This window comes from Schistocerca nitens, chromosome 1, assembly GCF_023898315.1.
Source record: "Schistocerca nitens isolate TAMUIC-IGC-003100 chromosome 1, iqSchNite1.1, whole genome shotgun sequence".
Lineage (NCBI taxonomy): Eukaryota > Metazoa > Arthropoda > Insecta > Orthoptera > Acrididae > Schistocerca > Schistocerca nitens.
The window spans coordinates 479,485,030-479,500,227 of record NC_064614.1 but is presented as its reverse complement, the minus strand read 5'-3'; the positions used below and the strand labels follow the sequence as shown (position 1 = coordinate 479,500,227).

The window sequence follows — 15,198 nt, the reverse complement described above, 5'->3', positions numbered from 1 at the left end:
GATAATACTTCTTCAGGTCTATGTGAGGGAACAAGCCTTTAATTACATCAGTATCACAATCTGCCAGGAGGTAGCTCCCTTCATGAGGTATTTTCATTATTTTATATGGACCTGTATATAAATATTGCCATTTCTTATTCAGTCTTTTCCTGGTTGATGCTTTTGGGTGATTTCTCAATAAAATTTCTTCCCCTACATCATATGTGACTACTTTCTTCACATTTTTATCAAAACGGGTCTTTCTCAATTGTGCTTGATGCTTCAGGTTTTCGTAGACCTTCTTCACCATATCTTCTTTCTTGGTAATCTTTTGTTCTATCGCAGGTAATTTCTTCATCCATTCTGGCACAATACTTTCACCAAATACTATTTGGTTAGGTGAATAACCTGTCGATAAGTGTGGCAAGTCATTATACACTTTCTCAAATTCATAAATCCAATCGATCCATTTATAATGTTGTTTGGGTATGTACGTCCGTAAAAATCGGTTCAACTCTCGGAAGATTCTTTCAACCGGATTTCCACAAGGGTAAAATCTTGAGATGTAAATGTGCTGGATTCCTTGTTCTTTCATAGTGTCTCTCCATACTTTGCTTTTATAATAAGCAGCATTGTCTGTCAAGATCATTATAGGTTTGCCAAGCTCAGTTATATAGTTGTTGATAAATTTGCGTAACATGGGTCGAACGTGGAGATTTTTCAAAGGATATAATTTCACATATTTTGAAAAGAGATCATAGAAAGCCAATACATATTTGAACCGTCCACGTGTCACGGGACATGGCCCACAGACATCACATGACACCAACATTAAAGGTTGTTGTGGGATGATAGGATGTAATTCTATCTTCCGACAATAGTTTATGGGTTTCGCCTTCTGACATATTTTGCACTTCTTAATAATATTTGTAGCTATACGTCCCAAATTTGGATGATAGCAGTATTGTGCTATTTTGGCTGTACATTTAGCGGAACCAAAATGACCCCAATTCAAGTGAGTGTACCATACTAGTGATTCTAAATATTTATTTGGAACACAAAGTTTCCAAACATCTTCTTCATCCTTCCTCCGATACAATATTCCGGATTTTAATTGATACTGTTCTTGAGAGTGACTTAGCGTTTTGCTTTCAACAGCATGCCTAATGGCTTTCCACAACTTATCATCTTCTTGCAGTTGTGGAAGACTTCGAGATAGCTGTGAAATCTGCCTCTCACAATATTGCCTTGATAAATTCATGACTTTAAAGTCAATAGTCCGTTCTTCACACTCGTTGTTATTCTTTCTTTTCGGTAGTCTTGAAAGAGCATCAGCTATGATGTTGTCTTTCCCTCTGATGTATTTGAGCGTAATATCATATTCTTGCAGTAGCAAGGCCCACCGGGTTAAACGTGAATGGAACATCCTTCCTGTTAAAATAAAAGATAAAGCTTTGTGGTCGCAGAATACAATGATCTTCTTTCCATATACAAAATAGCGAAACTTCCTAAGGGACCAGACCACGGCCAGTACTTCCAATTCAGTAGTACAATATGCACGTTCACAGCTAGAGAGTGTTCTGCTGGCAAACCCAATTATTTTGATGGTACTGATATCTTCTGGATTGTCCATCTGGAAAAGAGTGGCACCCAATCCTGTTTCAGAAGCATCCGCAGCAATATAAAAATCTTGATCAAGTCTCGGATGATGTAGCAGTGGAGCATTAGTCAAAGCATTGCGGATGTTATCAAAAGCTTGCGTGCATTCGGAATTCCACTCCCACATGACATTTTTTCTTAACAGCCGTAACAAACAGTCTTGGCTTCCTAACTGATTGGGTAAAAATCGTCGAAAAAATGAAACTAAGCCGATAAATGACTTTAATTCCGTTCTATTCTTTGGATAAGCACATCTGTTAATCGCATCCATCTTTTTAGGATTTGGTTTTATCCCTTCAGGAGTGATTATATGTCCAAGAAATTTCAATTGGTTATGAGCAAACTTGGATTTTCTCAAATTTACAGTAACTCCGTATTCCAAAAATTTCGCAAAAACTCTTCTTAATAAGTCCAAATGTTCCTCCCAAGTTTCAGAAGCAATTAGCAAATCATCCACATATAAAGTAACTTCATTCAAAAGGTCTCTGCCCAGTATGGTATCTAAGGCCGATATGAAAACACCACCGCTTATTTTCAACCCAAATGGCATGACAGTAAACTGGTAACTTCGGCCCAGAAAAACGAATGCAGTATATTTTCTAGATTCTTTCGATATTCTAGTTTGCCAATATGAACTACGCATATCCAAAGAAGTTAAGAAGCGGGCACCATAAAACTTTTGTACTAACTCTTCTAGGTTCTCCGGTCGCGTTTGTACAGGTATAATGATCTTATTGATCTCTCTGGCATCCAACACCAATCTGATGTCACCATTGGGTTTAATTACCGCCACAAGAGGGTTACAATATTCAGAATCTGAGGGCTCAATAATACCCCATTCTAACATTTTATTGATTTCCTTTCTGACTACTTCTTTCTTTGCCCATGGGATAGAATAGGAAGTACGACAAAAGGGTTTATGTGCATACGTCTTTATATGGTATTCAAAGTCTTTTATTATACCCGGACGTTTACTAAAAATTGACTGATATGCTTCCAACAAGTAGTACAGTTCATCCCTTTGGATAACAGATAAATATTCTGATTCTAGCACCTTTTCCTGCAATGACATTTTATCAATCATTTCTTCAGAACATTCAATAAGGCATATATCATACACATTTTCATCATCAATACTGACATATTTTGCCATTAGATTCATACACAACTGATTTGGAATTACTCGGCCCTTTCTCAGGGTGGTTGTCAAAACGTTACCATTGGAATTAAATATACATTCACCTTTCTCTAAATTAATGATTGCACCGGTCTCACATAAAAAATCCAAACCCCAGATACATGGTACTGTCATTTTAGGAACAACCAGGAATGTACTTTCTATTTGAGCCCCCTGTATTGTAACGTCAACACGTACCTGTTTCACAACTTTTTGCATTTTTGCGCTGAACGCGCCAGACACGGTACATCCTGTGATAGGAAAAGTGGGCATTTTTACCCCTCGGCTTATCTGTTTTAAACAGTCCATCGTCATGACACTAATAGTTGCTCCAGTATCAATTAATATTTCAACATCAACATTATTTATACTTGTTGGAATTATTGCCTGTAAAATTTGTCCACATTTATTAGAAACTTCAGGTTTTTCCTCAATTAACTCATTCCTTATATCCTGATTATTATTGTACCTTAATACTCTCACTTCAAATTGATGCCTGCCTTCCTTCTCCTTTCCAGTCATCCTAGGAAGGCATTTGGTGACTGGTATTAGTTTAATCTATCTCGTTGAGTCATCGGTGGGGGTTCATGAACTTCCACAATCCGTACAGTATGATCCGAGTTATGGTATTCACCCCGTCGCACATTGGAGGCTCCTTCGCCCATTGGTATAACTCCTTGTGCTGGATGAGGACTCGAGGCATTTGTTCCATCCTGCCGATGAACATTATGCTTCGAATTATCTTCCCAAGGTCGAATGCTATTGGGTTCATCACTTGGGTACCTGTTACTCTTATTAATATCACTACTATGCACATTCGCGTCACCATATCGAGGTTTACCTCTAGCACAGTAAGTATCTCTTCTATATTTATTATAATCATTGTTTTTATTGCAACCATAGGATGAAGATTGTCCACGCTCCTGTGATGCGGGTTTGACCTGGTTTTCGGTATTATTATTATCATAAGTTAAATTATTATTATTATAATTACTCGTATTACTATGAGTGTGAGTCGACATTTGATTACTACTCATTTGTCTTGCGTCTTCCATAATCACATCTATAGAGTCAATCACCAACAAGAATTGTTCTACATCGTGGTCAGGAACATTTATTAACTTTTCACGTATATTTATGGGCAACCTTCCCTTCAAAATTCTGATCACTTCCTTGTGAGAAATTGGATCACTCCAATAACGTGTCTTATTTATGTACTTTTCAAAATATTGCCTTAAAGTACTCCTTTTACTGTTAAAATACTCAGGTTGGTAAACCTCTTTTCTTAATTTCTCTTGTTTACTCGACGACCAGTATTTAGCCAAAAAAAGTTGTTCAAACTCAGCGCAAGTATGGCAACTTTCACTTACTTCGGCGGCCCATAATGCGGCTTCTCCGGTAATTTTGGATACTATAAATTGAAGTCGGTCGTGTTCTGACCAGCTACGTGGAAATATTCTTTTGAAATTATTGATAAAGATTTTCGGATGCAGGTTGTTCTTTTCAGTGGAGAATGTTGGGAATTGCCTACTTTTAAAAATGCTGTTCTCCACCTTTAAAGAAGACAAATATCCTCGCTGACCAAAAGAATCATCATCTTTACCAACCGAATCATCAACTTCCCAATGCAAATTTGCACCACAATTGTACTTCGTATTATCACATGTTCGGTTGTTTTTCGACCTATTCTCCGAACGTTCGTCCTCTGTCAACAAATTTTGTGATGACTTTCGTTCTAACTCCGCCAATTTATGATTGGTTTCCTTTTGCCATTTAGGTAACTCATCAACTATTTTGTCTTTTATTTTCTGAAATTCGCTAGTGAAGAGCTTAATTAATTCATCATTTCTACTTAGGTGATCATTGATATTTTCATTTGGCTGGGATCCAATAGTAGTCTTAACCTTGTCTACAATTTCATTTCCTTTTATTTCTATCCATTCAGATAGATCTTCGTCAAGTCTTTTAGTTTGATCTACTAAATACTTGTCAATCCCCTTACGAGCATCAGACTCAAATTCGACTATTTGTTTCGAAAGCTCTTCTATCTGTGCGCTAGCATTGAAACAGCTGCTTTCACACTTAACCATCCTATTGGACAGGCCATCATAACTCTTCGAAACTACCTCATATTTCTTTTCTACGTCATGAAGTTTTCCCATTAAATTATTATATTGCCTTTCTAAGGTGTCAGAAAACTCTACATCTAGTTCTCCAAATTTCGCATTTAATTGAGTCTCCCAGTCCGTCTTTAATTCTTTCTTAGTATTTTCTAGTTTATAATCAAAGGTGTTCAGTTTGCTTTCCAAAGAATCCATTTTAACTTCTAATGAGCCAAATTTGGCCTCAAATTTTTCATTTAACTTCTGATTGTCCTCTTTTAATTGCTTATTATCTCTTTCTAGTGAACCAAATCTTCCATTCATTACACCCATTTGAGTATTTATTGATACCAGCATATCAAATATTTTTTGATTAATATTTCCATTTTGAGGTTCAACTTGCTGATCTACTTCCGAAACCTCAAGATCTGTATGTTCTCCCACGCTGCTTACCTTACTTATCATTGTATTTGAATCTCCTAACGGCTCTAAATCAATAACTATATTATTATCTGTACATGTCTCCTGTCCCACATTGAGCTCATGGGATGCATCATCCCTATCCTCTTCACTTTCCTCTCTCTCTCTACTCATTACTCTACTCAACTGCACATTATCATGTATTCTTTTCGTTCGTTTTGACATGATTATTCACTACCAAGACATACACTTATTTTCACTATGTATTTATATATATTTATCTACCGAAATCACAAGTCTCAACTTCCTTTTTTTTTTATAATTATACAGTTATTTTAATCATACCTGGTAGTATCGCTCACTTTTAGCGATTATTGAAGAATACCTCTTTCATTGGACAGACTCACTGGCTGCTAAAATATTTTCCAACTCTAGGGTTCGTGAATCCGGATGACACTCGACTCGATGCAGCAATCCTCCTCGATCGAGCCCCACGCTGGGCGCCACTTCTACCGTGTCTTCCTTCGCCGTCGGCGTTGTCGTGGTTACCGTGAGACACCGTTATACCAAGAGGAAAGGCGCGTCGATCTTAGAGCATGAGATATGATGACCTTAAGCCACTGACAACACACAACGGTCACGGTAGCACCTGATTCCAGAATAGCTGCAGCACTTAAGATCTACGAACTATCCCCTGTTGACCAGGTCCCCAAAACTTAACTCGTAACGAGATCCCTTCAAAGCAAATTGTCATAACGATCGTCTATAAAGGCTTCGTACAACGAGAAGAAATGTTACAGTTTATGGAATAATAACAGGTACTACCAAACTGTCTTGTCTCTTCTGCTTTATTTAACATAACTTTGTTCACAGTTTCATTTCACATTCACCACTCATTCACCGAAACCCTTTGATGAACAGTTTTGGTTACTTGACACCAACAGTCAATGATAATGATACAGCTTTTCTCGTTTTTTGTAAATTGAAGCCCGTTCTCCGTGATATAATAAAAAAAAAAAAAAAAACGGTCTCAATATCGCGTCCCTCGTGAGATGCGAATATACTTATTCCGGAATTTACCGCCCTGTAGGTGTACTCAATTTAATGACCACACTTCACTGTCCGCTATTTTACGTAACTGAATGTCCATTTTTTAGTCTGATTATACACTGTAGCTATTTAAAATTCGCCCCTATATTTTCCACAACGCACAATTAGCACATCGTTACTTGTTTTCTTTTTTTTCTTCTTCTAAGAGTAAACGGAAAAAAAGACGCCGTATCATCGGCTTAGTCGATATAAAGCAAAACACCTTAATATGCCCAATTTTACCTCTTCTTATAGGATCGGCTACCTTACTCATTAATTTATTACATATTATTTCCAATAACGCTAAACAGGTATCGCCGTTATTTTTTTTAATTGTATTCGAAAGCATGTTACTACTATTATGACCGACCAAATCGTAACAAATCGCGCGGCGTGCGTTTTTAACGATAACTTTACACTATTCAAGTTCTGTTATAGCTGTCTTGACTCGTAATGTTACACTTACACTCTTTTAATTCTGCGAAGAGAACTGCTGCATGGCATTTGAGATTCTATTCACGCTAGTTCTGGGGCTGCTATTTATCACAACTGGATCACAAAAGCTTATGTTTCTACAAATACTGTATGGTAAACTCTGGATTATCTGCAGTGATCGAGATTTCAAAACTCAGGATAATCAAATTCCGCAGATAATCCGCAGTTCATGTGCACAGTAATGTATTAGCGTTGTTCAAAACAAAAAATTAATAACACTGTCATAATTAAAATCATTACACAAATGTTAATAATAAATTCAACTGCAATCATTGAAGTACATATGAAAATTCAGTACTTACAAAGAATACAGTATAATCCAGTTTCACATTACCTTACACTACTCTGAAACAAAATACAGTCCAGCATTTGTAGAGTTCGAGCAGCACATTGTTCACTACACTCATATTGTAACACAAGATTATCGCTCACCTGTGATCAACTCTTGGATTAAACTAAAATTTTCAGAAGGAAAAAACCTTTGATGCAGATAATACATTGGGATTAATTACTATGGACATCACAGCATCAAGAACAGAAGACAAAGCATTGTACAGGCCAAGTGCTATGTGGCGCCACACATTGGAAATCGTTTAAAAAGGGCGTGACCTGCCCCAAAACAAAGCCAAGGAAGATATTTTAGCTGGCAGCAGAGGATCTTCAAGGTACTTCAAAACTGTTCGCCAGCTGTTAAGTACCTATTTTAATTTTGTGCTCCTTTACTTTGTCCATGTAAGTCTTTAGAAAAGGGATGACTTGTACAGCTCCAATCAGCCAGCATAAGGAGCAAAACATTTTTGAGAAGGGCTGATTTTCAGATTAATTAAATCTTTTATAATCAACTCTTCTTGCAGGCTTACAAGTAAAGTCTTCAATATCCTACAAACTGACCTTAGAAAAGGTATGATGTGTGTCCAGAAAGTAAGTTACAATGATTGATTTAAAAAAAATCACTGAGTAAGAAATACTTATTGGAATGTTTACATAGATTCACTGGCTACTTCTCAACATAATCACCACTATTGCTGAGGCATTTATCATAACAGTGCACCGCCAACTGTCTACCCATTTCATAGGAACTTTCTGCCAACATCCAGAGCCTCAAAAGTCACTTCATTCTGCACCAATGTGTTGTCATGGAAATGTTTTCCTGCCAAATGCTTTATGAGATGGAAGAGATTGTCACAGAACGCTAGCAAGATTTCTCTCTCTTTTCCGTCTTGAACTTATTACTGATGAGAGAGAGAGTAGACTTTGGGATCTGAAAGTGTTCTGAAAAACTAATTCACTGTTCATGAAGAGAAACAAAGAGCTCTCAGGATTGTTGCATCTCGCGCACTGTATACGGTCTGCCGACTGACCCCGTGCTTCCCACGCTCTTGCGTCTTACACTGTTACACTGTGGTAGTGACACTGAGCAGCAAGTGATCAGGCCATTGTTACAAAGGGGTGCAGTGGATTATTGAGAAAAATTAAGTGAAATCCATAACATAAAATACTGTAGTGCACAGCGCTACATATGTACTTGCTTATTGAGTCTGGACAAAGAATAAGATATGGAATAATAATATGGGCACAAAATTTTAGTTTGTAGTATGAATTGACCAAAATTCAATTTAAGCAGTAGATTTGTTGACATACTTCAGCAAGAACCAAATGTCTGGTATTGATTAACCGAGTTATCAGTGTATCAGATATCAAAATAACAGGGGTTTACTGTATTTGTTTCCTAATGGTGATGGTGCGTTTCAAGATGACAGGTCCCTGTTCACACAGATCGCATCACCCAGGACTGGTTCTGTGAGCAAGAGTATAAACTGGCACATCTCCCCAGGTGACCAAAGTCACCAGATCTCAACATTATTGAGCCTTTGTGGTCTACTTTGGAAAGAAGGGTGTATGTTCGCTGTCCGCCTCCATCACTATTATCTGAACTTCCCACTATTTTGCAGTAAGAATTGTGTAAGATTCCCTATATTTATCCCCTCCCAAATGTCTGGAGCTGTTGTGTGTGCCAAAGGCTTTCTTACAGTGTATTAAGCATGGTAACATGTTACATTTTTGGTATTTCCATATTTTTGTCCACCCACTGTATTACCAATATGAGTGATGGTATCGTTGCAATGGTCATCTCACGGTTTGCTAGCAGTTTCTACATAAATGATGATAATGCCAATATGTAAACTGCAGTAACATACGATTTTAGAATGGAACTGTTAACAGCTATTCTCTGTAAATAAGTAATAGTGACTGAGGGCACAAATTATTATGGCATACAACTTTTTTTCTTTTTGTCTGCCAACACAGCTGGAGTTCTAGGGAACAACAGCTGAAAATTATACTGAATGACAAAGTGTGCATTTCGTAGTTGTTTTGGATCGTCATTTATGCAGAAGACTAATGAGGACCATTTTGCTCATGTTTTGCATGGAAGTGATGGTTGCAGACGTAAAAATTGAGCCTGGATTGCCTGTCCATACAAGTACTGGAACCATCATGTTTTGCAGCACTGCTACATTTTGATAGGAGCTTTGACAACGATTTGCTTTACTAAGGCACTGAGACTATTGGAAAAAATCGTGTAACTCCAGTGGGACAATGCACTTTATCATATTAACTAAATGCCGGCCGAAGTGGCCGTGCGGTTAAAGGCGCTGCAGTCTGGAACCGCAAGACCGCTGCAGTCGCAGGTTCGAATCCTGCCTCGGGCATGGATGTTTGTGAAGTCCTTAGGTTAGTTAGGTTTAACTAGTTCTAAGTTCTAGGGGACTAATGACCTCAGCAGTTGAGTCCCATAGTGCTCAGAGCCATATTAACTAAATGGTCAGTCATCCACTTCAATCATTAAGTGATTACTCAAAAATACAAAAGGGAGGGGTGGGGGTGGGGGGGGAGGAGGCAGAGAAACATTGTATGATAATGACTTTCTCCAAATCTCCAACAATGCTCGAATAGCTTGCGGACAGTAGTAATCATCTATCAGTGAAAACAAAGGAAAGGGATAAAAGAAAGATAATTGATTAGTTAATTAAGATAGTCAGTGAAAATTTCGCATGAGGATATGATGAAAAACAAGAAGAAAAGACAATGAACTGATGATATACAGCACCAGAGAAGTTAGAAGTGGCAGAGAGGATTGTCAGCAAGACAGAAATGAACAATGAAAGTAAGCTGATGGCCTGTTGCAGTCAGAAAGTAAGTACATGCTGTAGAGAAGCAGGTGTGTACGAATTAAATGAAGGAGCACGAAATTACTAACTTCAGACAGTGTAACAGAAATAAACATTAAAAACTGGTTGTCAACAGAAACAGTATAACAGATAGAAATATTACCAGCTTCTTTAAATCTTCATGTAGCCAATCCATAAGTACAGTGAGGAATTCATTTGAATCCTGTTGTTGAGATGTTCGAAACTGCTCTCGGAAACGTCCAACCACTGCCTAAAACAGAAGAAACAGAACTAACAGTAATGGAAAGCTACCCCATAATTATAAAGAGTTTTCTATAATTTTCAAAAAATAATTTTCAAATTCAGAGAAACAGATACCAAGATTCAAAATTATAACAAGTTTTAATCTCTATTGACATCCCCTGATACAAAATACCTCCTTGTGCATTTATATTACAATGTCCTGCTACACATTTATTGTCTGAAGGTTGAACCACCAGAGTAAGATGTGTGACACTTTTTATGTGGAAGTTCAAAAGCAAGAAAAGCTACTGACAAGACATGCAGCAAAAATTAGTAAATATCTCAACTCTGACAAGATACACGAATTATTTCAAGTAATTATAATAAACATGTTTAAGGTGAGATACAACTTCTCAGTGGCAAAATACATAGCTAGTATATAGTAATGCCCTAGGCAGTATGGTTGTATGAAACTGAATCCATTCAGTGCTTTAATTTCAACGCTGACAAAAAATTAACTTATGATATGGTTGGAGAGTTTTGAAGGCATTTGCAATTGTTGTTATGTAACACTGATATACAAATGGAGTTTTTTCCTTGAACATGCTCAATGGAAGAAAATCACTGAATTTATATTACTTAATACTTACCGAAGTTAAGAATAATATGGATAACCATACAACAAAATTAACATTACTAGGCAATAATGGAGATGTGAATACCTGATTTATCTGTTGAATTTTTAGAGATGGCCATCCTAATAATAGCATCAGGGGAGAAGAGCTGCTCAGTTTAACAACAAGTCTTTCACAACATATTTGTTGTATTAAATGTTCTCAAATGCACTGGCGTAGAAATGCCCACTGTGACCAGATATTCCATTGAAGTGAATGATGAAATGTCACTTTTGGTCCCACTATGGTTTTTTGAACAGACATCATGATGTACGAAGTCTGTTCAAAAAATTCCGGAACATTCGTAATTTTGCACCAAAGGTGTGTTGGAGCGAAACTCACTTATGGTTCAGTGCTGTATGGAGTACAGCATTGTGTCACACAGTTTTTGAATTTTGAGATGGCCGAGTTAGAGGAGCAATGTGTCTGCATTAAATGTTGCATGAAACTCAAGAAAACATTTACAGAGACACGCCAAATGATGGAGAAAGCCTACAGTGACGAGTGCTTAATGCCGTACTCAGTGTTACGAATGGCTCACATGGTTTAAAAAAGGCTGGATGAAAGTTAAAGATGACCCTTATTCAGGATGCCCTCAGATGTCTGCCAATGACGCTCATGAGAGGAATGTCAACGGAACTGTGTGTACCATTTGAAGACTGACTGTCTGAGAGACTGCAGAAGAATGTAACCTTTCAGTTTGATCATGTCATGAAATTCTGACACAGCATCTTGGAATGCATCGTGCTGCTGCCAAATGTGCCCCATGGCTCATGAGTCAATACCAGAAAGACTTTCGCTTCACAATTTGTGAAGAGCTTTTGGATTGAGCAAATGAGGATGACATGTTCCTTAAGAGTATCATAACTATTGATGAGACGTGTCTCTATGGTTATGATGTTGAGACTAAGGTTCAATCAACACAATGGGTCTGAAAAGGTTCTCCAAGACAAAAATGTTCTTCAGGTCAGGTCAAATGTCAAAGCCATGCTGACATGCTGATAATTTTCTTGGACTTTAAGGATTAGTTCATCATCATCAATTCATGCCACAGCGACAAACTGTTAATTGATTGTAGTGTTGGGGCCTGTGAGGAAATGTGAAATGGAAACAGCCTGAAATGTGGCAAGACAATTCACAGTTCTTGCACATGATAACACTTCTACACATTCATGCTCAATAAATGAAACCACTGTGCTGTCCCATGCTCTGTACTCTCCAGACCTGGCCCCTACGAACTTTTTTATTTTATTTACAAAGTTGAAAACCCCATTGAAAGGACAAAGATTTGCAACAATAGATGACATAAAAGAAAACTTGCAGATGGCGCTTCGGAATTCAGTAGGCGCACAAAGACTGCTTCCAGAAGTGGAAACAGCACTGCGAGTGGTGTATCAATTGTGGAGGAGAGTATTTTGAAGGAGACCATTCACAATAAGTGAAAGGTAAGGGAAGAAAAATCTTGTGAATAAAGTTCCAGAATTTTCTGAAAAGACCTCGTGTAATATGGGATACATTCCTATGCAGACTGTAGCGTCAAGCACCTATTAACACACATTGATGAGTGGGAATCCTGTTATCTCTGTTAAAGTTGTTCACACACATTCTAATTTATACAGCCTCTTTGATGACTGAGCCTCAGTAGTTTGAAGTGTGGGCTAGAATCTGTCCGTATCTCCTAAAACAAGTTTTGGTACTAATTTGTAAGGCTAGATTTCTATACTTGATGTGTGTTGATATTCAGTACAGCAGTGGGAGACAGTTCAAACAGACTTTCCTACGTAGCTACTGCTACATTCTTACAGAATATTATACTCGCCTGGGACTCTGAAGCCAAACCTACTCTTCACAGGATGTAACATCTATTTCATTTTCTTAGGTGGCTGAAAGATGATTTTAGTCTCATGTTGTATGTCAAATTTTACTTGATGCTGCTTCGCTACATGGAAGGAACATTGTGTGATGATTAGGTTAGAGTAGTGAGGAGGTCCTCCAGAATGTAGAACATGTCAGAAAAACAATAATACGTGACAAATATTTACAACTAAAACAAGTAAGCTAATGAACATTCCACAGGTCCCGAGTAAAATGATCATCTCTCTCTCTCTCTCCCCTTTTTATCTTATTTTTTTAAAATGAATACTATATGAAAGGATCATTTTACAACACTAATTTTCTAAGATCGCATTAATGCACTGAATTTAAAATTTAAAAAATATATTTTTTTAATTTATAAGGTAATAAACATGTAATAGAACTACTACAATACTTATTTGCAATGAACACACTTCTGCACTGAAATGGAGCACAATATAGATTGTACTTTACACACACACACACACACACACACACACACACACACACACACAAATAACAATAAATAAATAAATAAATTTGTTGGTTCTACTAAGAAATTCATCAATGGAGTAGAAGGAGTTGACCACCAATAAATCCTTTCAGCTTCTCTTAAACTGAATTTCACCAGTTGTTAAGCTTTTTATGGCTTCTGGTAAGTTATTGAAAATGTGTGTTCCTGAATAATGCACATCTTTTTGTAAATGAGTAAGTGACTTTAAATCCTTGTGAAGCCTATTCTTATTCCTAGTATTGATTCCATGAACTGAGCTATTGGTTTGAAAAAGTGATATATTTTTAATGACAAATTTCATTAAGGAATAAACATATTGGAAAGCAGTAATTAGTATCCCTAATTTCATAAACACACATCTGCAGGATGTTCTTGAGTTCACACCAAATATAGCTCTTATTGCATGTTTTTGTGCCTGGAAAACTCTAGCTTATCTTGATGAATTACCCCAAAAAATATGTGACATAATGGAGTGAAAGTAAGCATAGTATGCCAGCTTTTTCATTTTTATATCCTCTATCTATGACAGAATTCACATTGCAAATAGATATTTGTTTAGACACTCCAGCAGTTCTGTGATGTGCTCCTGCCAGGTGAATTTATTATCAAGCTGTAATCCCAAGAATTTAACACTGTCCACTTCTTCTATCTGCTTGTCACCATATGTTAGGCATATACTCGTGGGACACTCCTTACAAGTTCTGAACTACATGTAGCATGTTTTTTCAAAGTTTAGTGACAAAGAATCGGCTAGGAAACAATGATTAATGTCCACAAATATTTTATTAGATGATCTTTCTAAGACTACACTTGATTTGCTATTTATTGCAATGTTTGTATCATATGCAAACAAAACAAACTTGGCATCTGGTTATGTTACTGATGAAAAGTCTTTCATATACACAAGACTAGTTTCTGATTTGCATTTTCTGAAGAGAGTTGATTCAATTTTATGTGCCCGACAGCCAATTTGTCCAAACATAGATGTTAGATGGTTTATTTTGGTGTGAGATGGCTACTGTCAAGTTTGCTTGGCTTCTGTCACTTATTTGTGTTTGAGCTGTAAAAGCACTGATCACCTGGCTGGTTTTCCTGCTTCATTTCAGTTACCTACAAATTTGAACATATTTCTCCCGAATCCTTGTCCTCTGAAAAAGTGGCAATCATTTCTCTTACACCCCAATATGGTGTTATATGTATCCAAGTCTTGTCCGTGATAACCTTAGTTCACTTCATGAGCAACTTTACCTTTTCTCTATACTCTCACTTGCACTAGATTCTTGCATTCTGCCATAATAATTGTCATACTCACGAAAATCCAGGTAGGCAGTCAGCTTCACTCCTGGATAAAATTGGGGTCTAGTCCACAGCAAGTATCACTAGGTCTTGCTTTGCACAGAAATTGAATGACTTTGTGGCATATGGATGATTTACAAAAGCCATTTGCATGCTGGCCCGATGAAACAGATAGAATGTCAATAATTTTGAGTATCAGACAAGAACCTATGTACCTGGTAGAACATAAGGAAATGATGCTTGACTGTCTGCACAAGCTCACCAGCCTATGCATAGAGACTGGCAAATGGGGCTTGTTCTGATTCTATTGCAGTCTGCATCTGTGTCTAGCTATATAACCCTCATAGTGGATGGCATTAATATCTTTACAGATGTGTTTCTTGCTGGTCCTTACACCCAGCAATTGTAATGAAAGTGCATCACACAGAGGCTTTATAAAATTGGAGTCAGCCTGTTATCAGGATATCACTCTTTAAGATAGGTGTCTTGATTTACTGTGTTTTTAGATCACTCAGATGTGATGTCC

At 37.2% G+C, this 15,198-nt stretch overlaps 1 protein-coding gene across 3 annotated transcripts in view; it reads right to left on the bottom strand.

Moving 5' to 3' along the window:
- LOC126252129 (ubiquitin carboxyl-terminal hydrolase 8-like) overlaps window positions 1-15,198 on the bottom strand; it is a 247,740-nt gene that overhangs the window by 39,414 nt on the left and 193,128 nt on the right. For all 3 annotated transcript variants that reach the window (XM_049952998.1, XM_049953005.1, XM_049953013.1), the window contains one exon: window positions 10,255-10,362. In XM_049952998.1, coding sequence (XP_049808955.1) covers window positions 10,255-10,362 — 108 coding nt within the window. The remainder of the gene's footprint in view (window positions 1-10,254; window positions 10,363-15,198) is intronic.